At 44.7% G+C, this 26,285-nt stretch overlaps 1 protein-coding gene across 4 annotated transcripts in view; it reads right to left on the bottom strand.

Moving 5' to 3' along the window:
- The window catches only part of PLCL2 (phospholipase C like 2), a 173,389-nt gene that overhangs the window by 19,927 nt on the left and 127,177 nt on the right, over window positions 1-26,285 (bottom strand). For all 4 annotated transcript variants that reach the window (XM_036266269.1, XM_036266270.1, XM_036266273.1 and 1 more), the window contains exon 4: window positions 22,066-22,141. In XM_036266269.1, coding sequence (XP_036122162.1) covers window positions 22,066-22,141 — 76 coding nt within the window. The remainder of the gene's footprint in view (window positions 1-22,065; window positions 22,142-26,285) is intronic.

Here is a 26,285-nt window from a genome sequence, read left to right as displayed (position 1 = left end):
ACAGTTTCAGTAAAGCTAGAGATAACATCTAGACCTCGGTTGTGTTTCAGCTCCAGGCCCAGAAAAGCAGCGAAACCAGACAAAGCGATGCCTCTCGGCTGACATCAGGCCCAGATGCAAAGATCAACTCCCCTCTTCCCTAGCGCCACCCCGTCAACAGTGAGCACAACCCCGACCACAGCCCTAAATCCCTTAGTCACCCGATCAGTGATCTCCCCCATGTATCCCATCCCCAGGAAGCCATCGGGGGCCAGGCCTTGGTGCACAAGCTAAACCTCTGCGGGCGTGGGTCCCTTCCTAAAAGTAACCCTTCCTTTGCTGCAAGCTCCCGAGTGGGTGTCCGACTGGGCTTTGGGGGCCCAGGGGATGGACCCGCAGTCAGATGCCAGCTCCAGTAAGGGAACTGCGCGGGGCTCCGCCCCAGCCAACGGGGAAAGCCTGCCGACGGCCAAGCACAGAAGGGCGCCTAGACGGGCGGACAAGGCAGCCCTGAGCGCAGACAAGCACCTGCCAGACGTGAAGAAGGCAGCCCTCAGGGAGGCAGAGCCCAGGGCTGCGGGGTGACAGGACAGGCTGCTCGGGGCTCTGGGGGAAGCACAGGCAAGATGATGAGAACGACACTGATGAGGAAGGAACAGGAAAACATGTAAAGAAACAAGTACGGCTGTTTTAAAAAGCTCATGTTATATATGTTCATTAAAAAGTAAGACGAGCCCTGGCCGGTTTGGCTCAGCAGTTAGTGCGTCGGCCTGTGGGCCAGAGTCGAGGGTTCGATTCCAGCCAAGGGCATGTACCTCAGTTGGGGTTCAGTTCCTGGCCCCGGTCAGGGTGCTGCAGGAGGCAACCAGTCCATATCTCTCACGTCAATGGCTCTCTCCCTTCCCCACTCCGTCTGAAGATAAATGGGGAAAAAAGTATCCTCAGGTGAGGATTTTAAAAAAAAGTGAACTAGTCAGTTCCCCCTTATCTTACCCTTCTTAAAATACCTGCAGTCCAATAATAAAAGTCTATAGGGAAGTGCAAAGTGTATTATTAATAAAGCTCTTAAAAAATGGGGCACAAAAAGGTGATGAGTTGAAAACTAGAAAACTTATGTTATAAATATAATCCCTCCCCATTTTTTAAGTGACCAAGACTATCAGTCCCATCGTCATTTATTTCATTATTTAGTTTGCTGCACAAGAGATGTGTTTCTTTAAAAATATTTTTATATTAACTTACAGACTGATCATTGCAAACAGTTTGCTAATCGACTGATATGAAGCATATGTTGGTTTATTTCTACGGAAATCAAGGATTCTCACCTCAACCTCTGCACCATGAATGCACCCTTCGCCCCTCGGTCCTGGACAAAGCCCAGGGCTAGGACTTTGGGCACCCACTGCAGGGAAGGAAGCAAGAGGCAGCTCGCCAGGCGCTTTTCCTACATTGCAGGGGAGACATGGAGGGGCTATCGAATCTTCCCAAGGAAACCGTAAGGAAGGACTTGAATACTGGTCTGCCTGAGCCCAGTACCCACGGGTTTCCAACTACCACACATTATTTCCGAATGAGAGTCCCTGCCCTTAATGTGACCTCATGCTATGGTTCTGTATATCAGACACATGTGCTGTAAAGAAACTATAAGGGCCATTGGACCCAGTTCTCAGGGAATACAGAGGGAGACAGAATGAGATCATGCATTTGAACTGGGTCAAATCTAATTAGATAAATAAGATGCAAACTGCATTATTCCCTTGATGTTAAATGATCAGGAAACCTATTCTAACATGTCACAGGAGGTCTTTTCAGTTCCTTACATCAACAATGAGTATAAAGAACTTGTCTGAGGTAGTTACATAATTATCTCCCTATTTCCCAAATTATTTTCAGCAAAGAAACATGAGCCCAATGAAAAAGTCCTTATGGCCCTGGCCAGTTTGGCTCAGTGGTTAGAGCGTCAGCCTGCGGTCCTGAGAGACCCGGGTTCGGTTCCCGCTAAGGGCGCATACCTGGGTTGCAGTTTGTCCCCGGCCCTGGTCGGTTGTGCGGGTGGCAGCCACTCGATGTGTCCCTTTCACGTAGATGTTTCTCTCTCTCTCTCTGTTCCTCTCTCTCTCCCTCCCGCTCTACCTGAACAAAAAATGGAAAAATGTCCTTGGGTGAGGATAAAAAAAAAAAAAAAAAAAAAGTCCTTATGAAGAAACGTAAAAGCAGCATCTCTTCTCCTTTCTGTAAGTCTTACCATTCTGTCTAAAGGGCAAAGTGAGTTTTAAAGTAGCTGGTGGAAATCAGATAAGTAAAAACTTTAAGACTAAGTTACCCCCCCGCCCCCAAAGAAACCAAGTTGTTTTGGCTTTAAAATTCCTGGTTCTAGAGATTCAGTTTGAGGGTGGTGGGGTTAGGAGCTAGTGCAAGGTGAGGGGATCTGGAGATCCCACTGTGGGGCAAAGACGGGGTGTTGACCAGCCCAGAAGGAGCCCTGGATGGGCAGGGAGCTGGTGTGTACCTGTGGCTCAGAGGAATAGCCAGAAGTGGAGGAGGCCAGGGAGTTAAGGAAGTTGCTCCAGTAATCCAGAGACTTGTAAGAGCATGTGGCTTGTGGCCTTCACTGTTTGAGAGAGCTTGGAGGAATGGTAACTTGGCAAAGGATTTGGGGGAGGGAGCCTGCAAGAGCAGCATGGGGAGAGGCTTCACAGAGAGTGGGTCTCAAACCTCAGTGTACAAAGGAGTCACCAGAGATGCATGTTTGAAATGCAGTTTCTCCCCTCTTCTCGGGGACTCTGATTCGGGAGGTCTGGGGTGGGCCCAGACAGGGACATTTGTAGCAAGCAGCAGATTTCTGTGCGAGAGGGCTGGGCTCACTCTGTGGGAAACCTGACCAAGAGGACGGGGAGATGGGACTGAGAGGTGGAAAGCCACGGTGATGATGGAGAGCATGCCCGGCGTCAGAGGGCCATGAACACAGGCCATTTCAGAAACCAGGAATTCCGATACTGTCAGCTCCGGGCAAGGAGGCCAAGAGTCTTCCTTTTCAAACGACTGGCCCAGCTGTGTACAAATATTTATTTCCAAATTATTTTGTTTATCTTGACTAAGATTAGGCAGACGGCTCTGGTGGAAGGATTGAGCAAAAAAGAAAAAAAGAGAAAATCCATGGACATGGCAAGTGTGGTGACTGCAGTGGGGGAGGCAGAAGAGGAGAGAGGGGTACGTGGTGATGGGAAAATGAAATACACATGAAAATTAAAAAACAACAACAACAAATAAAGGAATATAAAGATTTCTTCCTATGTCTTCTGGTTTCATGTTTATTAAAAAGAAGCCTAATATGAAACAATCAGCAATATGTACCTGAAGAGGTGAAACAGAACTATTACCTAAAATTTCCTTCTTGGGTGGACTTTTCAGAATAGTTCTCTGTTTCTGTAGTGAGTGGTCAACCGCCATAATTCTGAGATACAAAAGGCTGCATCATTTTGGACATGAAAGTAATTCTTGATTCATGAAGTAGTAACACTAACTGGTCAGTCAATAACATTTACTGGTCACACACCATGGGCAGGTCATTGGACCGTGTGTTGTGCTGAGTCCCGTTAAAACCCATTACTTCAATATGCGGAACACTGCAGAAAGCTACAGATCCCTAGAAGCACGGGGGAACCAGGCACTTACATTATCAGCTCTTTGTCAACTCTTTCCTAAAGAAATCTTTGTGCTCCCATTCTGGGACACAATGGCTGTGTTTGGAGGAACAGGTACAGCAAACAGGGCAATAGCATTAACATTACAATGTGAGAATACATAACAATTGCTGCTTTTTAAAAATCAGAGCCAAAATAAATTCTGTAGGTATAATATCAGATCAGTTTCTGTACCAGGAAAAAGAAACTATGTGTGGGAGATTTAGTGGGGATACAGAATAAATTACAAACAACTAGTAATTTAGGATTAGATTATTTAACCTAAAAAAAAATAAATAAACTGAAAATAATAAATCAGATAAGTTTAAATTTCTGAAAACCCAAGGAAGTCCATGCTGCGTTTTCCCTTAAATGACCAGCCAGGCAATGAGAAGGTGCATAGACTGCCCTGCACTGCTATAGAATTGGAAGCGATCACACTGGAAAGAAAGGTACATAACCAGGAAGGCAGGGAGTTCCTCATCGTTTCCTGTGCTTGATCTTTGCTAGCCTTAGTGTCCTACGTGGAGTAATGAGAATGCCTGACTCTGATTCACTAAAGGCAATTTGTTTAGCTCCTGTCCTCCGGAGACACCTATCTACCAAACAGCCTGGGACACAGGGCAAGGGAGCAGCCAGCACAGATGAACTGTGACCTTTAGGTGCAGGCTGGGCCTCAGGATGTCTGCACCCCCTGTTACTTTGTTCAAACACACAACCTGGCCACTTCCGGTGGCTATTAGGCTGGTCGGCTTACACAGGTGAGCTCTAGCTCCTGCCTTCTTAGTAACCACACCAGTGATTTTCAACCTTTTTCATCTCATGGCACACATAAACTACTGAAATTCTACAGCACACCAAAAAAAAAAAAAAAATGTATTACATTTTTTGCCAATATAAAAAAAATAGGTATAATTGTGATTCATTCATACTGGATGGCTCTTGTTGTGTTGACTGTTGTCATTTTTTTTTAAATCCTTACCCGAGGACATTTTTCCATTTTTTGTTCAGATAGAGTGGGAGGGAGAGGGGGAGGGAGAGAGAGAGAGAGACATCGACGTGAAAGGGACACATCGAGACATCGAGTGACCCAACCTTGGCCGGGGGCAAACTGCAACCAAGGTACGTGCCCTTAGTGGGAACCAAACCCGGGTCTCTCTGGACCGCAAGCTAACGCTCTAACCACTGAGCAAAACTGGTCAGGGCTGTTTTTTATTTTCTATCCTCACCCAAGGATATTTTTTCATTTTTTATTCAGATAGAGTGGGAGGGAGAGAGAGGAAGAGAGAGAGAAATAGAGAAACATCAACATGAAAGGGACACATTGAGTGGTTGCCACCCACAGGACCCAACCAGGGCCGGGACAAACTGCAACCGAGGTACGTGCTCTTAGCGGGAACCGAACCCGGGTCTCTCTGCACCGCAGGCCGACGCTCTACCCGCTGAGCCAAACCGGCCAGGGCTGTTGTCATTTTTTAATTTGACAGTCTAAGGATCAAGAGGTCAGTGCTTCTGACTAAATAGCCAGGTACTGCATGTTTTAAGAATTCTTGTGGCACATGAGTTGAAAATCACTGAACGACACTAATATCCCCTCTGACATGCAATTACACAAAGTAAATTATTTTTTTGCACATTCTTCATTTACCAATTACCAACGTGTCTTGTATCTGCCTGACTTTATTGCCGGGACTTTAGAGTGACAGTCCCTCCACTGTGAGAAGGGACCTATTCATTGGCATAGGTGCCTAGAAGCAGCCCTCATACACAGGCTTTTCGTTTTGCTAAGAGGAGCCCTCACAGCCTCTAAAGGATAAGGAGATCCGAGCAAGTGAAAGAGCAGAACACTGCTGCCGCGGCCCGGAGCGGATGCCCCTGCCGGCTGGCCCGGGCACGGCCCTGGGGCACTGTGGAGGGTGCAAGCCGGAGGCGTTCTGCGGACCTCCCTTTCTTCACCTACGGCACTGGGGGCTGAAAGAGAGAACCTTCCAGGGCCAAAACGCAAGCATTTTTCATTGATGAATTATAGGTAAGAAAAATCTACATATCCTTGAAAATAATGAGAATTTTATTGAAAATTTATTTTGTGATGACCATCGGCAAAATCAATATTTAAAAGTTTAAAAATTACAGATTTAAGCCAAAAGAGCTTTACTATTCCTACAGAACGAGGCTGTCGGCTCACACGGCGCGGCCTGGTGGACGCTCAGAGACCAGCCAGGCACCGACCACAACCAGAGGGCGGTGGCCCTTGACCGAGTCGCTGCTGCTTAGTGACCGGAATTCCCACAGTGAAAACACTCTTCAGGTTCAGAAACAGAAACCAGGCCAATAATAATGAGGGAATAAGAAGTGGGGTTGTCTTCTTTCAGGAACAAGCTCTGTTTCCTGTATGTTTCCAGAATCTTCTCAAACCTACATGAACACATTTTCATCGTGAATGTGTGTATTTTAGAGCCACATGTAGTTGTTCACATTACCCTGAAGTTCGTTGTTTAATATACATATTTGTAGTTTCCTATTAATGTCCCATCTACCAGTCCGGTTGAAACGAAATGGCTTTGTAAGGGCCTCAAATAAAGCAGGGCCTTGTCCATTTTCTTTCAAGGCAAAAATGTAGCATGTAACATGTGGGGCCAATTATTAAGGACGTAGGGGAAGGAAGCAGGGTTCCCTGATTCTACTACGACACTGCCATCAAAGTAAGACCCGAGGTAACAGTTAATTCTGGCCCAAGAAATTAAAATCTTTGTTAAGTTTTAGTAAACTTCATTTGAAAATCAACACTAACTAGGTAAATAGTCTTTGGGAAAGTGTGACCGGTTATACAATGTATATTATTTAATAGCCAAAACAGAGAGTGTGTTTGAAGGCACTGAAGGTTGGAGGCGTGAGCTAAACCCCGTGTGCACCGGGAACACGGACTGAAGCGCCCGCTGGGCCCGGCTGGGCTGCTTCTCCGGGAGCCTCCTGCTGGGCCAGACACCTACAAGGACATTCCTCTGACGCCGGGACCCCACGTTTCTGTTCCTGGGGAAAAGCTATGGGTTCTTTTTCTTCTGGAACGTTAGCCAAGAGGAAAATCTCCTCGAATGCCTTTGTGGTAATGAACTTGAGAACGATGAAACAGAGAGCAAGTTGTCGAACAGCAGAGGAAGGGCCAATGGAGAACCCACACTCGGGTGATTTCTACACGAGCCGAGTTCCGTTCTGGTCGACGGGGATGGAAGACAAGGCGTGTGACCAAAGACAGGGCCAGGCAATGAGCACGCAGTGGGGACTGCACAGGTCATCTCACTTGTTGGTTTATAATGTTAAACTTTAAAAACTGGCCACACAAAAGTATATTACTTCATTTTTTATGTACAAAACTGTATTTTAGAAAGTTATTGCTTCCTTCCATGTCATCTCTCAAAAATCTAAACAGCTCAAATTTTTAAAATAGGTAGGTACTGGTTTCACATAATTTTCCAATTATTATTTCAAAATACTTCACAACTTAAATATATTAAAGACTTTTCTTTGAGAGGTTTAAAGCTTAATGACAAAAAATGAAATGTAATGCTGATATAAAAGTATGTTTTATAAAAATTAATAAATAAAAATGAGTGTAAATTTTCCAAGATAATATAATTAAATTAAGAATATTAGTACAACTGCATACAATGGAATGTAGTAAAGACAAATTTCCACTTCTATCATATTTCCTGCTTCCCATCACAGATAAACTTGGACAAAAACCAAACAGCTATGCCCTAACCCCTAACCCTGGTACTGGGCAGGAACAGGCATATAGATCAATGGAACAGAACAGAGAACCCAGAAATTGATCCACGCCATTATGGTCAATTATTACTGGACAAAGAATGCAAGAGCATACAATGAGGTATAGTCTCTTCAATAAATGGTGTTAGGAAAATTGGTACATGCAAAAAAATGAAACCAGACCACTAACTTACACCATACACAAGAATAAACTCAAAATGGATAAAAGACTTAAATGCATGAAAATATTGAAGTTGTAGAAGAAAACAAAGGCAGTAAAATCTCAGACATCTCACATAGCATAATTTTCACCAATACATCTCCTAGGGTAAGAAAAACAAAGGAAAAAATAAACAAATGGGACCGTATCAAACTAAAAAACTTCTGCACAGAAAAAGAAACTATCATCAAAATGAAAAGGAAACCCACTGTATGAGAGAACATATTCATCAATGATACATCTGATAAGAGGTTAATTTCCATAATATATAAAGAACTCATACAACTCAACACAAGGAAGCAAACAATCCAATTAAAACATGGACAGAGGAGCCGTGGCTGGTGTGGCTCAATGGTTAGAGTGTCGGCCTGCAGATCAGAGTACCAGGTTCGGTTCCCACAAAGGGCACGTACCTGGGTTGTAGTTTGTCCCTGGCCCTGGGGGTGGCAACCACTCTATTGTCTCTTTCACATCAATGTTTCTCTCTCTCTTCCCCCCTCTCTCCCTCCAGCTCTATCTGAAGATAAATGCAAAAATGTCCTCAAAAAATGGACAAAGGACCTGAATAGACACCTCTCCAAAGAAGACATACAGGTGGCCAATAGACATATGAAAAAATGCTCAATGTCACTAATCATCAGAGAGATTAAAATTAAAACTACAATGAGGTATCACCTCATACCTGCCAGAATGGCCGCCATCAATAAATCAACAAACAACAAATGCTGGTGAGGATGTGGAGAAAAGGGAACCCTAGTACACTGATGGTGGGAATGCAGACTGGGACAGCCAATATGAAAAACAGTATGAAGTTTCCTCAAAAAATTAAAAATGGAATTGCTGTCTGACCCAGCAATCCCACTTCTGGGACTATATCCTAAGAATCCTGAATCACCAATCAAAAAGAATATATGTACCCCCATGTGCATAGCAGGGTTATTTACAATAGCTAAGATCTGGAAACAGCCCAAGTGCCCTTCAGAAGATGAATGAATAAAAATGTTGTGGTACATTTACACACTGGAATACTATGCAGCTGTGAAAAAGAAGGATCTCTTACCCTTTGTGATAGCATAGCTGGACCTGGATATTATTATGCTAAGTGACATCAGCAAGTAAGAGACAGACAAATATCACATGATCTCCCTTATATGTGGAATCTAATGAACAAAATAAATTGACAACAAAATAGGTCCAGAGTCATGGAGGCATGGAACAGATGGACAGATCTCAGAGGGGAGGGGAGTGGGGGTACTGGAAGAGATTAACCAAAGAACTTACATAAATATATGTGTGGCCCATAGACACAGACAATAATGTGGTGAAGGCCTGGGGTGGGGAGGGGAGCACAATGGGGGAGTGGGAATGGGGGACATTTGTAAAACTGTCAATAATAAAAAAAATTTAAAAACATGTGACCTATATAATACTAGATATGAAAGAGGCTTTGGCTTGGAAGGGAAGTGGGTGTCAGAAACATGGCACCATTTCCTCTTCGATTGAAATGAATGCCATTTGTTCTTGCCAAACATAAAGCAGACGACCTTTCAAACATTCTGGCTGGGATTTTCTCTACCAATCTAAATGATACGAACCTAAAATATACCATGTCGCCCATGGCTAAAAATTTTTAGAAGCAAGTATAGTTTTTAAAAATACCCATGAGACATATTGATCTTAAACAGATATACTTCAAGACTGGTTTTCAAATGAAAATTTACTTTGGTGTCCTAGAAAGCTTTTTTATCACAAACACATCCAGTGCAAAAAAATATTTTTTGTGTATTGAAAATAGAAACTAAAGCAAGGGGTAACATTTTTCAAATGGTAACAAGAGAAATAGATATTTAAAATTTTAATGTACTTCAAATGTCCTAAATTAGATGTAGTAAGCTATTTCCTGGAAGATGGAATATAACGAAAGTCTATTTGGGACCCCATTCAAGAGGCTGATTTATCAACAGTATCAAAAGTACCTCAATATACATGGTCTGTATGTGTCTTGTAGCACAACATCAGAGTACCTTGAAAACAAAATATGGATATGTAATCATTTTTCCAACTAATTTACATTTAATCCTTGTTGAAGTACATACTCCACCCCAGAACTCCAGTGGTCGGATGTTTGGGTGTGTCACCAAAACATGTACATTAATACCATAATTTCCATGGAACATGGAAATGCCTAATGCGTTTTCATATATTTCCAGTCAGTAGTCTCCTTTTCTTGGCCTTCTTCCCAAACAATCTTGGCATTAACAAAAGCCAAATGATTTTAAGATGAATTTTGAGCTGTTAAATCCTGTTCCACATGAGGTGGAAGAGATAAACCAGTCTCCCAGATAGATGACAAGACCCTGGGATGCCAAACCCACAGCAGCATAATCTGTGAGTGAATTATACGGAGAAGGTTCCACTCCCTCTGCCAGCACGCTCCATCTGGGTAAATCCAGGTAAGATGAAGCTGCATAACTCATAGTCCTCTGTGGCATCTAATTACCACGCCACCATGCTAACCATATGGCCACGTGACTTGCCTGGACTGCAGAGGAACAGTGTTTGGAAGGACCGTCCTCATTTGTTACTGAGAAATAAAAAGGCCTTCTTCACCCTAATTATACGCAAAGATGATGATGATGATGATGATGATGATGATGATTTTTTAACCTAGGACATCTTTGTTTGGATTGCCACTCTTTTTTTTTTTTTTTAAATCTTCACATGAGGATATTTTTCCATTGATTTTTAGGTAGAGTGGGAGGGAGAGAAAGAACAATCAACAAGAGAGAGAACAATCAACATGAGAGAGACACATTGATAGGCTGCCTCCCTCACGACCCCAACTGGGGCTGGGGATTGAACTGCAACTGAGGTACGTGCCCTTGACCAGGAATCAAACCCTCAAACCTTTGGTCTATGGTCCGATGCTCTAACTGCTGAGCCAAACCGGCCAGGGCTGGATTGTCCCCTCTGCCACCACAGCCAAGACCCTCATGACCTCGCTGCTCTTCATCTCCCTTTCTTTTTATACCTCTTCTTAGCTTATGAAGAGATGGTATAATCGTATGGCTCAATAACTTAAAAAGTATAAACTGGTGTACAGAGAATTATCTTTCTCGTTCCCATCTCTCATTCTCCTTGCTCCCCTCCCATCAGGCACCCACTGTTCTCCCCTCCCGCTATCCTTCCAGAGGAGGAGGCACTGACAAGCAAGCATGTGGGCTCCTTTCTCCCGCCTCGCACACCAAATACTAGTGAGAGCACATGCTGTCTGCCTTGCCTTTCAAAACTACATCTTATGTATATGTACAAATAAAATATACATGTGTATGTTGTGTGTAGGTCAATATACATACAGGGTGAGGCCAAAACAGATTTACAGTTGTGAATACACACAACACAGAACTTATTCTTGTATTATTAATTATTGTATTATTTTCCATACAAACAACTGTAAACATACATCTTTCCACTTGTATTTCTTAATTTTTATTAAGCACATTGTTCCATTATATGAATTTATCACGCTGTATTTAACAGTGGCCCTCCCATTGAACATTTAGTGTTCTAAGTGTTACAAGGAAATCCTGTACATGTCTTTCCACAAGTACATGATCCTATCTGTATAATAAACTCTGAAAAATGGAATTGCTAGTTCAAAGTGTCTATCATTTGTAATTCTGAAATTTACTGCCATATGGCCTTCCCTGGGTGTGAACCCAAATTACATACACCGCCCCCACAATGTGACAGTTTCAGTTTCTCCTGTCTTCTCACCAATCCATGGTGACCTGTGTGTGACGGAACTTTGGGGTCTTTCGTACAAATGTTTAGATCTGATGCATGAAAAATGGCCTCTCCTTGAAGTACCTCATCTACTCACCTTCTAGGTCAGCCACCCTGGATCAGGCTACAGTCACTGACTGGGAGAGACTATTGTAAGAGCCTCCTTCGGGGTCTTCCGGTGTCTGCACTGGCCCTGACCCCCTCTCCCCAGGCTGATGCAGCCACTCCCCTGCTCTGACCCTCTGACCTCGCACCTTCCTGCGCACAGGGCCAGCATCCTCCCGAGGGTCGGCCTCCCTGGGCACCTGGCCCTCATTCACCGTGGCTCCTCCCCCCTCCTCACAGCACTGCAGCCTCACTGGCCTGCTGGTCCCTCCTCGGACACATCAAGTGCTCTCACCTCAAGGCTTCACCTCAGTGGCTCCTCCTCCTGGGATAACCCCTCCCAGACCTTTGAAACTTGCTCTCCACCTCCAACAACATCTGCACAATGTCACCAGTTCCTGGAGGTGTAGGCTGAGTACTTATTTAAAGGAGCCCCACTCCTGGCACCCCTCCTGTGCCTCACTGGTCCCAAAACTCATCACTGTCTGACACATTGTCTGTTTATTTCTATCTCCCACAACTCGATTTCAGCTTCATGAAGGTAGGAATTGAGGCTTCTTGTTCATAATTGTCTTTATTCCCTGTACCTGGAACAGGTTTGCATCTTTTATGAATGAGGCAGAACTTTCATTTTATTTTAGAGTCTTTTCAATTTCTCTGTGTTCCCACTCTCTGCAAAGACTACGAACATTGGGATTGTTGGCCTTTTGCTTACCGATTTTAGGACTTCCTTACACATTAGAGACATTAGCCCTTTCTGGTATGTATTGTTAAAAATTTTCTCAGTTTGTAGTTTTTGTTGAGACTTTGCTTGTGACAGTTTTGCCACAAAGAATTCTTTTCATGCAGACTAATACACTACAGTTTGGGGTTTGATGTTATGTCCAAGATTCTTGGTTTCTGTTGTCTCCTTTTTTTTTTTTTTTAATTTTCTTTATTAATTTTAGAGAGAGAGGAAGGAAGAGGGAGAGAAGAGAGAAATATCGATGAGAGAGAACATCGACTGGCCACCTCCTGAATGCCCCCCACTGGGGATTGGGCCCACAACCTGGGCATGTGCCCTGACTGGGAATTGAACCAGCGACCTCTTGGTGCAGGGTCGACACTCAGCCACTGAGCCACGCCGGCCGGGATCTGTCGTCTCCTTGTCTGCCTCTCCAGCCTCATGCTGCTCCTGTCCTGGTCACGGCTGCTGCTAGCATGGGCCTTACTGCCCTGCATATGTCCTTCTCCCTGCCAGGAGTCCTTGTCCCCACCTGCCTTGCTCCCATGCAAACACCTTTCTTGACTCGACTCCTGCTCTAAGGTCTGGTTCGAAAATCAGCCCGACGGGCACCCACGGGCGCTGCCAGGGCTGCTGGGTGGCCCCTGTGCGGTGAGGATCTCCCACAGGCCCGCCCCCCGCCCTCCACCTGGAGCCCCCGAGGGCAGGGAAGTGCAGTCCCTGGCTTCTGTCAGGCTGAGAGTTAGGGCCTAATAAATGTCTGGTGAATAAATGAATAAATAAATGCAGCCTTCTACATTCAATTCAATTCCAAATATAATTACTGAGTGCTAGTGTTGGGCCAGGCTAGCTTCTCGGCACTGGGGATACGTTATGAATCAACCACGATCCCCACCCTTAAGGAGCTGACTTTCTAGTTGGAAGAAGACACTCAACAAGCAACAGACATGTAGGTAAACTATATGTCAGGTAAGAACTGCTCTAGAAAATAGACAAAGTAGAGAAGGGCAAGGGACCAGGTGTGCCAGGGATGCTTTTCAGCTTTGATGTTGAACATCCAGTTCTGAATTATAGACTCATAATCACATCCCAGGATCTTCTGTATTTCCTCCAACCCTTTCCTCTTTGGAGAACTCATCCAATCAAGTGCCTCTTCATTTGGATGACACGGATTCCCTCTCTGTCTGTAACCCTGACTCCATCCCAAGCTTCATTATCTTTGCCTCAACAACTTATTAGCTATTTCCATTTGACCATCTATTATGGCCTGACGTTTGTGTGTCCCCCACCCCCAATTCATGCTGCCTTCCTAATGCTGAATATGATGGTATTAGGAGGTGGGGCTTTAGGGTGGTGCTTAGGTCATGAATAGGATTAGGATTCTTGTAAAAGGGACCCCAGGGAGTTCCCTCACACCTTCCACCAAGGAGGACAAGGCCAGGTGGTGTGTCAATGAACCAGGAAGTGGACCCTCACAAGCCACCACATCAAATCTGCTGGTGCCATGATCCTGGACTTCCCAGCCTCCAGACCTGTCAGAAATAAATGTCTGTTGTTTACAAGCTGTTCAGTCGATAGTATTTTGGTATAGCAGCCAGAACGGACGAAGACACCATCCTCCTGTGATCTCATGCTCACCACACCTAAAACAGACCTTTAATCAACTTCTTCCTATGCGAACATTTCAGGCATCCACATCCCACTGCTGGGAGTAGTATTGGAACAGGGCGGGCAAAGGAGAGAGACGAGTCAATCAGCGAGTCCCCAAGCCTGTCCCCGCTGCCAATCACACAGGCCAGTGCACACCTGAGTCTGAAGAGTTACTTGTTCCCTGGGAGGGCAAAGAGCCTCCCAGGTGAGCAGGAACCCAGCAGAGGGCCTGCAGTGCTCCACCCCCTAAAGAGAAGTCCTCAAAACCTGAATGTGCTCATTCAAATGCACACTCCTGAGCCCGAGTCCAGAGATTCCCTGTTGGGGGCGCTAGAAAGAAACTGCACTTAACAAGGAGAAATACTTGGGAATCTTGAAGCAGGTTGGGGTGATGGGAACAGAAGGTGGCGGGCTGTGGGGAGACAGCCGGTTTCTAGAGACCTGTTGCTTATTTTGAAGTTCTGCCCTGAGTTGGCCTAGTTGTCACCTTTGTGGCCATTCCCCCTTCCCTCCCTTATCAGCGATGAAGGTTCCTTTTGGGGGAATTCAAGGGGGAAAACAGGCTGGCCAGCCCCTGAAGACCTCCATACTTCCTGGCTTCCCATGGCTTCACTGATCATGTTATTAAAGCACCTAGAGAGGGCGTGGTGGCTCGGCACCTGTTCTTCCAGGACAGGGAAGACCAGAGGCGTTACAGGCGTCTGACTCACGTTCCCGCCTCTCCCTTCAGAAAGGTCACACTTCACCTTCCAAGTCAGGCATTAACTCTTCCTTGGAACTCAGGCTGACAGGCTGTAATTTATGTATCCCATGCTGCATGGGGTTACTTCTTTAATCTGGCAATCCTTATAAAAAACAGCAATGAAGCCATTTCAAAATGAGACCATCAATCTTAGGTCACTGTGATTTAGAACCCAGGGGGCCAGCAGGGAATCTCAATCCCATGACACTTAGAAGGAGGAAACACAGGCAGGGAGGAGTCACAGCAAGACACATATGGTACCCAGGGCACAAGGACATGGGTCTCTGAACCCCCAAGGAAGACCCTCTTATGTCTGTAAAATAGAGCTGAGAAACATCCCGACATAAATGAAAACAAAAGTTATAGGCTTCTTTTTTTTTTTTAATCCTTACCCAAAGATATTTTTGCATTTTATCTTGAAATATAGGGTGGGAGAGAGAGAAGGAGGAAGAGAGAGAGAGAAACTTCAATGTGATAGAGACACATCGAGTGGTTGCCACCCACACGACCCCAACTGGGGCCGGGGACAAACTGCAACCGAGGTACGTGCCCTTAGCAGGAACCGAACCCGGGTCTCTCTGGTCCCCGGGCCGGCGCTCTAACCGCTGAGCCAAACCGGCCAGGGCTTTTGTAACATTTTCAAACAGAACACGTGTGAAGGCTTTCAGAATGGATCTTCCAGATGACTACGTGTATTCTGTCGGGCAAGATAATGATGTGAGCAAACCAAGTGATAGATGGTGACAGACCGCTTATCTGGTAACCCCAGCTCCTAAAAACGCAGAGACTCAAGGAGTTTGCACAATACGGAAGGTCTCCGAGCAATCGAATCCAGGCCGTGCGGGTCTGCCCGACAGTCTGCTCCTCCCCACGCAAAGCGCATCAGGCTGTCTGCCTTCGGGTGAGATGAACCTGTCAGGCTGGGTCACCGGGGAGGTGCCAACTCTTAGCAGACTGGAAGCAGTGAATTAGAAAGAAAGAAAAAACCAAGTACAGTTCAAACAGACCGTCGACAATTCAGTATAAATTTGCCGTAGGAAGTGAGATTTGAATGAGATGGAATTTAACGATTAACCCCGGGAACAGGGCCAGGCCACTGAGTGCGCAGATGACGGGTCCCCCAAAATGTAAAGTCTCCCAGGGAAATGGTCACATGAAGCAGAAGAATAATAATAGATACTTTTCAAGATGACCCCGAGTCATCGAAAGTTCAAATTAGTTTTGGCAAAGCAAATTTAAGAAAGCAGGGATGTAGCGAAGCCATTACAGAGATATTCCCACTAAACTGATTAAAAGGAAGGGTAATGAAGGCTTTCATTACTTGGAAAGTTATCTTATGTCCCACTCTCCTCAGTAATGATGCAACCCTGCCATGCATGAGATGTAGAGCTGCTAGAAAAGAAGCTTCTATTTAAATCGGTCTGGGGCTGGGTTTTCTTTCTCAGAGTGTGATCTTCCCTGGGTCACTGTGAAAGAGAGAACCAATCCTCTTGCCAGAAGGCACACACACATCCTCTGGGCACTGGGCCTGCCCACAGAGCTGGGGAGGCTGGCAGGGATCCTCGCAATAACTTCGCCTGACACCCAGCACTCTCCCCCCGAGCCCTGTGGGTATCTGTGGGTGTGGCCCATGTCTTCTCCGGGAACATCCTTAGTCAGGGATTCCCGTGGCTCCTTGTGTTTCTTGATTCCTTTCTTCCCTTTTTTTTTAGTAATATAATTTTTATCAGAATTCTGCATGCCCACAGTTTAAAGAGCCAAGAAATTGTCCTAACTCCCTCCAGAAGCAGTTACATTCAACCTCTTTGGCTGTTTCGTGTTTCCTTTTCCAGTATTTATGTCCACATTTCTAAGTAAGGTGCTTGTATTGTTTAGTGAGATTTTTCCCCAAGCATTACCTGTTAAACTCGCATGTGTGAAGAAGGATGAGAAGTTTGCTATTTTCAACCTCTCTCCTGTCAGGACACAGATAGTCACTCAGCCATCTGGGGTCTCAGTGCTTCTTAACCCGGCTTGGGGACAGCTCCCTCTTACCCCTACCTTTACCCTAACTTCCAGAGGGCCTGGTGCTACCAGTTCTGAGCTGGTAGGGGTGGTCTGCAGTGTAAATCACTGCTCCTCAGACCACCCCAGCCCCCGGCTCAGGTCCACCTTGCTTGCGTCAGCTAAGTAGATTACCGCTTGTTCAGCTGTTCTTTAGTTTCCAAAATTTTGTGGCTCCCATTTCCTTTGTCCTTATGGGTTTATGCTTTAAAACATAAAACAAAACCCTGTCACGTTAATGAGGCTCAGAAGGAAGTGGAGATTAAATGCACGTGTTAGTTCACTATTTAATTCACCATCTTTGACAGGAAGCATGTCATTGATTTCTTTTTCCTTTTCCAGAGAACAAATTATGTTCCATTTAAATTCATCTGATAAAAATACCCAACTCAGTGAAGCAAAGCAGTTTGAGTTTCTTTCTAGATCGTCTTCCTATCCTTTATGATACAGATCAATAAAGAGACTAGAAAGGAAATTAAAATTAAATGATAGTCTGCTTTTTTGGCCATTGAGGGAGAGGGAGAAGAAGAGGGAGAGGGAAGGGGGGAGGGAAGGGGGGAGGATGGGAAGAGGGAGGAAAAGGGGAGGGGATGGGGAATGGGCGGGGGAGGGGGAAGAGGAAGTGGAAAAGACTTTTCCATGGAAATAGTCTGGCTAACCGTACATCAACTTTTATAAATTTTTTGAAGAAGAACTTTTTGAACTTTTCTGATGTTTCTCCCTCCGCAGATCCCCAGTTGGCTCCCCCACCTGTATTCCTTAGTAATCACCTACTATACTATTTCTTGGAAGAGCATTTGTTCGATTCAGAATGAGTGTCTGAGTGTATTCAACTGTGCTCACTGATTTGCACATACTCATGCTTGTACAGCCATGCCACTTACTGACCTTTCGCACTCAGATGGCTGCCCAGGCCACTGTCCCACATGACTCCGGCCCAATCCAGCATCTGATTAGTCCCCTTCCCTGGCACTGTGACCTCTGACCCAGCAGACGCTCCCACACTCCTGCCCTGCCTCACTCCCTCTATCACTTCCTCACCCCCCAGCTGGTGTTCCCAGGCAGCAAGTACTCCCTGTCCACCTCCTCCACGGGAGCCACGGGAGCCACGGGAGCCACGCCTCTCCTCCTCAGAGTCCCTCTAACCGTCACAGCTCTGTATTCTCTGAGCACAGGAGGGGCCTTCCCTCTTTCTAAGGTCAAGTGCTGTACGACCAGCACTTGATTCCTGCCCTTCTCACTTCCTCCACCCTACACCTGTCTCGTCTTTTAACATCTTCTTCTTCACTGATCTGTCCTATTCCTGAGAACCTGGTTTTCTCAAGATCCCCTTCGAACCCTCTGACCCTCTGTGCTGCCACATCCTCGTCTTACAAGAGAGGGCTCCAGAGGCTTCCCGCTGCCCGCCATCTGGCTGCTCCCTCTGCAGCCGGCTCTGTGCCCTGGTGCGTCCCTCCCTTGGTGCCGTCCGCCGCGCCCTAGCCCTGGGCCGGAGACCACTTCTCTAGCTCCTCTCCTGCCTCCCTCCCGCCACGACCCTTTAATACACTTCCTCATGTTGTGGTGACCCCCCACCATAAATTATTTTCGTTGCTACTTCATAACTGTAATTTTGCTACTGTTATGAATCGCCATCAGAAATATGTGTTTTCCGATGATGGTCTTAGGCGACCCCTGTGAAAGGGTCATTTGATCCCCAAAGGGGTCGCAACCCACAGGTTGAGAACCACCGCTCTCATCACTAACAACATCAGCATGTGCATTTCTACCTCCAAAAACACCAACTGCATAGCCAGGAGACTGAGCCTGTCCAAACTGGGCACTTTTTAACATGTAACTCCTTATTTTCACTTAATTGTTTAAATGAAGGTTTATCTGGCAACCATATAAATTAGTATTTAAAATTTGAAATACTTATAAAATCATCCTCTCTTGCCGCACCTTGGAGACCCATATCTTCATTTTGCCATTTCAAGATTAAAGTTATACAAACAGAACAGCAATTACTTATCAAAAGTTAAATCTTATGCAAATGTTTCAAAGCCCAATACAAATGAGCAATTCTTCATATGACTCATGACTACATGCCCTTAGATAAGTGCAAACACGTGAAACAAAGCATCAAGGGCTCTAAAATAAGCACTTGGGGTAACAGAAGGGCTGTGTGGGCGGCCAGCAGCAACTATGAAACCAAAAGATAATCATCAGAGGTGTGGTACTGTATACAATGGAATATTACTCAGCCATAAGAAAAGATAGAATCTGCCCCTTGCAACGTGGATGGACCTTGAGAATATTATGCTAAGCGAAATAAGTCAGTCGGAAGAAGCTAAGAACCATATGTTTTCACTCATATGTGGGATATAAAACTGAAACACAGACAACACTACGGTGGTTACCAGAGGGAAGGGGGTGAGGGTAGTAAAGGTTAAAGAGCCAAATGTACGGTGACATAAGATGATTTGACTTTGGGTGGTGGGCACACAATGCGATGTACAGATCGTGCATCATAAAAATGTACACTTGAAACCTATGTAATCTTATTAACCAATGTCACCCAATAAATTTAACTTATACAAAATAAAAGATAATCACTATATGCATCTAAAGATCTTTTTAATTTTTTTTTGTTTTGTTAATCCTCACCTGAGAATATTTTTTTCCCATTGATTTTAGATAGAGTGGAAGGGAAGGACAGAGAAGAGGGAGGGGGAAGGGGAGAGAGAAAGAGAAACATACAGTCGTCTCTCGTTTATCGTGGTTAATCAGTTCCAGACTCCAGTGGTTGCACTTGGCGTTGAAGGATTCCTGGGGTGCTTGAATACATAGGCCTACAGTCCATACGTACCGTCATTTTAATTGTAATACAGGGGTGTATAACTGACTCAGACAACCGAGCGCACGCTGTATCATTTTCACTGTCTCGATCAACTTTTTAATGAATATATTTGAAAATACCTCGGTAGCAGCAAAAGTCAATGTGCGAAGTGGCGAGGGATGACGTACTTGTGAGAGAGACACAATGATTGACCGGGGATTGAACCTGCAACCCAGGTACGTGCCCTTGACTAGAATCGAACCCGAGACCCTTTTTGGTCGAGGGACAACATTCTAACCACTGAGCCAAGCCAGCCAGGGCTGGGTCTAAAGATCTTTAAACCCAGAGCAACACAAATCATTGCAAAGTAGTTATTCTTTGCCCTGCCCCCTACCAAGCAAAAATCCTCAATAGACAAGACTCTTCAATTTTTTAAATATAAGGAAATATATCCCTTACTGAAATCAAACAGAACAATATAAAGCCGCATTATGTTATAAATTATCAAACTTCATAAACCAAGAAGTGGCAAAGAATTCACAAATCCTTAAATTAATACACAGTTCTCTCTCTTTTTTGACAAATGTAGTTTCAAATTCTAATCCACAATTCTCAGCAATGCATGCATTTGGTAGAATTGAATACTTAATAAAAGTCAAATCACACTTAGTTAATATTTGAGCAGAATGTGAGAACAGATGTCAGGAGTAAAATCCCGAGAGTAACGCAATATGCGCTCGTGGTGCCACGGAGGTTACCGTCTGATTTGGAAGGGGGAATGCATGAATAAAACACAATAGCGGAAGAAGCTCTATCAGCTGAACAAAACACTGCACATGTCTGAAGGGCTGAACGAACGGTGAGGTGACACAATCCTGGAGCCGTAAACGGTCTCCTGGAAGGCCGTCGAGACAATGAAGAGGTACAGACTGGCAGAGAGGAGGGAGAGAGGAGTCTTACCAGAGGACGGCTCGTAAAAATCCGACTGAGTAACACACAGGGAATGGAGAAGGGTCGGCAGCCCAAAGGCCAGGCTGGATGGACACCATCCCTTCCTTTCCTTCCTCTCTGCTCCCAGCAGCCTCCCAATCAGGCTCTGCCCACGGAAATTCTCTCTACAGAGCTAATATGATTATTTCCTGAAAGCTCAATCTCGTTCCCATTCTGCTAAAAAAACCCCAGTGGCTCCCACTGCCTCACAAACCGAGTGCAGCTCCTGAGTAACACACGGTAAGTTCTCAACACCTTCAACTGTGTGACTGCTTTCCTTCTGCTGTTCAAATGAAAGGTTTGGAAGGCAAAAATCTATCTTGTTTATTTTTTGATAAGCAAGTACCTCTTACAAGGACCTTAGGCACAGAAGTTCAAAATCATTTATTAAATGAGAAGATTTAATCAATTAATTACATATAACACTGTCAAAATGGGTGGCCCAGTGGGAAGATGGCCTTGCATCGAGTCAGGGTTTAGATTTGATAAAACAGACTCTCCAGCAAGCCACGAGATGATCTTGTGTGGGACAGTGGTATGACAAAAATGGTGTTTGAAGTAACTCATTTTAGTTGTGTTTGTAAGAAATATTACCCCAGAAGTAGAAGGACCACCTTGCTAATAATGTTTTGCTAATAAAATGAATAAAACAAGATGAGGACTATTGTCTATTCATTAGTCACTAACGTCTACATTCCTTCAATAAACTCGAAGACAGAAACTGTCAGACGGATCCTTATCTTTAATCTATTTAAATGAGTTCATTCTAATATGAGAGGGTTTTTGTTTCCAGGCTAGGTAATAGTTGTAAGGTCTTGATTTTAAAGAATAGTAACCAAAAACCTTAGAAATTAAGGACAGATATTCTTCTTTATGAATCACAAATATTCTCCGTATTAGAATCTTCCAAACTGAAACTCCAGCACCATTTGAAAATGGAAAGAACTCCATTTCATCTGTTCTTATTACCAGGCAGAATACTTGATGTTTTGGTTTTATCACAGCTAAAATTAGATGGTTGTTTATGTAAGCAGAAGTTTATAATCTAATATAACATTTGGATGTTAAATTAATGAATTCATCAGCATTTGAAAATGTCAGTGCATTAAACAGTGTCAGGAGGTTGTAACTGGTGCCCATTCTCCTTTCTAAGAACTCATTCTTCCTCTGCCCAAGCCTCACCCTTCCGACCAGGTGCTAGAAAGTCAGGGACGGCAGAGGGGGCTGACTGGCAGCACAGTTTACACAGAGGAAGAGATTAGTGGAGAGGTTCTCAGTCTCAGCTGCGCATTAGAAAAATCTGGGAGCTTTTCACAGCTATGAAATCTTAAGCCACACTTTAGACCAATGTCAGTATACGCTAGAGCCCCTCCCCCTGGCTCCCCCAGGTGCTTTGTTATCCAGGCTTGAGAACCAGTGAATTCGTCTTTTCTTTAGCCATAGGGGGGAAAAACACTTGGATGTATGATTTTCTTGATATAGTAGCAAAAGGATGGAGTAGTTTAGAGACAAAATGTATGCTTCTGATTTATTTTAAAGGGAAGACAAGCTTTCACTTACCTGCCTTCTGACAATGCACGATCTTCTCATACACAGCATCTGCATTTTCAATCAGCGCCTTGAGGGACTGGATCATCTGCAAAGGGAACAGCCAGACAGCAGGTTACCCGACAGCGACACGCCAGCCTGCACACGTGCCGAGGCTCTCCCCTGAGGACAGGCCGAGGCTCCTGTTCAAACGCGCGTGTGAAAATGGTAACATCATGCATCGCCACGAAGTGGTTTGAACGAGACTGTGAGCATCCAGTTTCAGGTCCAGTTAGGCTTGTACAACAGTGATTTTCAACCTTGAGACAGTACTGAACTAAGAACATTTCAGTGTGAAAAGCTACAAATAAATATGAGTACACAGTGTTTAAATCATATTTTCAGTCATTCATTTAAACAAAATCTTCGACTTCATTTAAGACAGCTTCCACACCTACACACCCTACCCTTTTCAGCCCAAATGCCTTCATCTGAAGATTAGTTCAAAACTTACAATGAGGATCACAAAAACGACTTCTATTTGATGCATTACTAATGCTATTTTTAATGTTCCTATCAATGACTTAAAAATACTCAATTTTGAGTTCTTGCTCCAAATTTCATACACTTGTTTTAAGAGCCAAGCTTGAATAAGAAAAAGGATCAGGGCACAGCTGATCAATTACTTTACTCACCAAAATGTTGGGCAAAGATCTGTCTGAAGTCATCTTTCTGGCTCTAACATTACTATGAAAACGGCCAGATTCAGCCTCCTGGCTCACATGGGTACAACTACTGACGCTTACCTTACGTGTAGATTCCCACTCTTTGAATTTAAATGTGCAAATATTTTGCATTATAATATGACTCATCTATTTTTCATGATCATTCTAAATAACAAATACCAATCCTTCCTTCTTCATTCCTTTAAATTCTGCCTTGTTTTTCTTTATAGTATTTATCACCAGCTGCCACAGTAACTATTTCACAGAAACTAAATATATGTAGGTTGGATTATTTGCATAACTCAAAGAACACCATCTTCTGATTAGTTACACTTCTTTCAACTAAGGCGTAATCAATATGCCTCTTAAGAAGTTCATCGGAGTCTTAAAATGAGTCACACCGCATTTACCGACTTCCACTGTTCTAAGAAAATTACAGTAAACATCCAAAGGTTTGCAGGCCAAAGCAGGTGTTCATTTACGTCTCCAGTCCCGGAAGGTCTCCCACAGGCAACCCGAGGAGGAACTAGGGACACGGGACCGACAGGATGCAGCCCATCTTCCAGGAGCTCGCAGCCTCCCGGTGGGATCTGCACTTTGGAATTCAGAGTTTCACATCCATTCTTCAAGATCTGAGTCAATCCTGTACATTAAAATAGTGTATCTTACAGCCTGACATACCGAACAGGCCGTGATGAAAACGGATAGTGAAGAACTCAATCACACCGACAGAAAGGCATTTGCACCATTACATAATTCGCACGCTGGAAAGGTTCATCTCGTCACCGGTAACCTTTTCCAGCTTTGATGTCAGGCCAAATGAGAGACAGGAAGAAGCAAGAACTTCTTCAGGCGAGGATGGTGGTTGTCACAGCTCAGTATCAAAGAACTGGCCAACTGTGCCCCCGTCATTCGAATAGCAAAAAGGAAAAATAAAAATACAGGTGATGAAATGAACCTGGTCGTGAAACCAATGGGCAGGACAGGAGCAGTAGGAGCAGGAATGGAGGGAAACCGGGCAGCAGCACTAAGCGCAGGCTTGGGCACACAGACCACCTGCAGGGGGAAGGCGTTCACAACATTCACACTGGGGCTGGCTGGCGCAGGGCCAGAAAGAGCACAGATGTATACGAGTTCAAGTCCTGGTTCTGCTATTCATTTGCTTTGTCACTGAGGACAAGATATTAAATGTCATGGAACCATAATTTCCTGCCTGCAAACTAAGTTTAATAAGAGATATGACTCTCATAATGGTGCAAAAATTAAATGAAAGGATGCAAGGGATCGGCACAATGAAGACACTTGTGACTGGTTGATGTCACAGTTGACTCCTCATTTATGCAGGGGCCTGGCAGAGCATTTCCTGGTAGCCCAAAATTCCCTGGATAAGTAGAAATTCCTTACGTATGTTCACTGGCCATGCTTCAAGCACCCATCACTAATTTTAGTTTTACTTGAAAAGACTGGTGTGATGAAGCTCAGAGAAACAACAAAGTGCATTATTGTTTTTTTTAAATCCTCAGCTAAGGATGGATGGATGGAGATCATATATGTAAACATATATATAAATACAAATATATACATTTTTTTTTAGAGAGGGATGAAGGGAGAAAGACAGAGAGAAACATCAATCGGCTGCCTCCCACACGCACCCCAATTAGGGATCGAACCCACAACCTAGGTATGTGCCCTGACTGGGAATCAAACCCACAACCTTTTGGTGCACGGGAACGGTGCTCCAACCAGCTGAGCCACTGGGCCAGAGGTGCATTATTATTCTTGAAAGCATCTTCCAGTTTAAACTATCACCAAAGGTTAAATAGTTATGTACCTTTCAGCTGTAAAATACATACAAGGCTTAAGAAATACACATCTATTTCAAGGGGCTGGCAGGGAAGCTCACCGGCCTCCTATGCTCTGTACTACTTGGGGGATCAGTCCTTTGTTCTTGGGACAATCATCTTCTGAGGCCCTCTAAGTGGTATTCTGAGCTAAGTGCTCAGAATGAATACAGAAGAGTTGCTGGCCCGGGACTGCGACCAAACAATAATCACTATAACATGTGGCACTGGCCAGTTTGGTTCCGCGGTTAGAGCGTCGGCCTGCGGTCCGGGGAGACCGTGTTCGGTTCCCGCTAAGGGCACGTACCTCGGTTGCAGTTTGTCCCCGGCCCTGGTTGGGTCGTGTGGGTGGCAACCACTCGATGTGTCCCTTTCACGTCGATGTTTCTCTCTCTCTCCCCCTCCCACTCTATCTGAACAAAATATCAAAAAATGTCCTCGGGTGAGAATAAAAAAATAAATTAAATAAAAATAAAAACATGTGGCACTGTCACTGTAGCCCACGTGCTATTAAGTGTGACAACCACGGCAGGTTGGTGGGATGTTTAATGGTGGTGTCCCGGCGTCCATGGTGATGTTCCATTTGTGGCTTGGACTTCAATACAAAAATTCTTCTCCCAATAATGGGAGTGAACATCGTTGTCCCCCCAGTGCCTGCCCTCACTTATGAGCAGTATATAAAAATATGAAGTAGCTAATACACCGGTGTGGAGAATGCAAACAGTGCAAAGCCAGTCCTCGCAGGTTTGTGAGTGAATGGCAGCAGGTGTTGGCAGACCCTGTCGGGGCGAGTTCTGGAGAGAACCAGCCTAGGAGAAAGTAGCCACACACAGAGAGCCGAGCTCAGACACCTTACAGAGATGATTCATGTGCCACACCTGTTATTGGGGAGGAAGCACTGCCAGTTCATAGCTTTGTATAGTCTGAGGGTACATATTTGTAGTTAGGGTGCATACATAATTAAATTAACATATGGCAGTTTGTAGTTCTTGTCCATTGCATGAGTTCATTACTCCTCAACTCTGGCAGTATTTGCTTAAGTTTTCCTAAGGAAAGAGCCCCTCTAGGTACCCTGATGGAAGCTCTCCGGACGGCGAGCTCCTTCTATAAATGCACTAGGTTAAGGGTTCCAACAGGCTGAGAGGGCAGGGCCAGGCAGTGGGCTCTCTTGCCTGTCAGCTGGCTGATGTCAGGCTTCATTCAACTGACAACTGTGATTTAACGTACAGCAGCACATGGCACTGGGGACAGCAGGGACATGATGGGGTGCCATCAGATCCAGTGGGGACCAGTCTCTGTCTGGGTCTGCTACTTTAAAACAAGTTGTGATTATAAATAGTAAAAGTGTTGGTTGAATGAGTCAAAACGAAAAGAATGCAATGCCTCCTCTGCATCAGGTACATATTCGCTGCATTCTGTTTCACTCAATGCTCACAAAATCCAGGTGAGGTGGGTATTTAGGGTGTTAGTTTTATAGATGTGAACACTGAAGACCTGAGGGTTAAGCAACTTTCCCAAGGTCACCTATTATGGACAAAGGGACTGTAATAAACAATGGAACTGGTATTCCATTTGACCTCAGAGCCTCTGCTTTTCCCACAGCACCATGACAGATCTTGACACATGAGTGGCAATTGCAGGAGAAAAGGCACTCCAACCAGAAAGATGTGGATAAGAAGATTTAGTA

This window comes from Molossus molossus, unplaced genomic scaffold (genome assembly GCF_014108415.1).
Source record: "Molossus molossus isolate mMolMol1 unplaced genomic scaffold, mMolMol1.p scaffold_m16_p_18, whole genome shotgun sequence".
Lineage (NCBI taxonomy): Eukaryota > Metazoa > Chordata > Mammalia > Chiroptera > Molossidae > Molossus > Molossus molossus.
The sequence above is the reverse complement of the archived record's forward strand: the minus strand, read 5'-3'. Positions and strand labels throughout refer to the sequence as shown.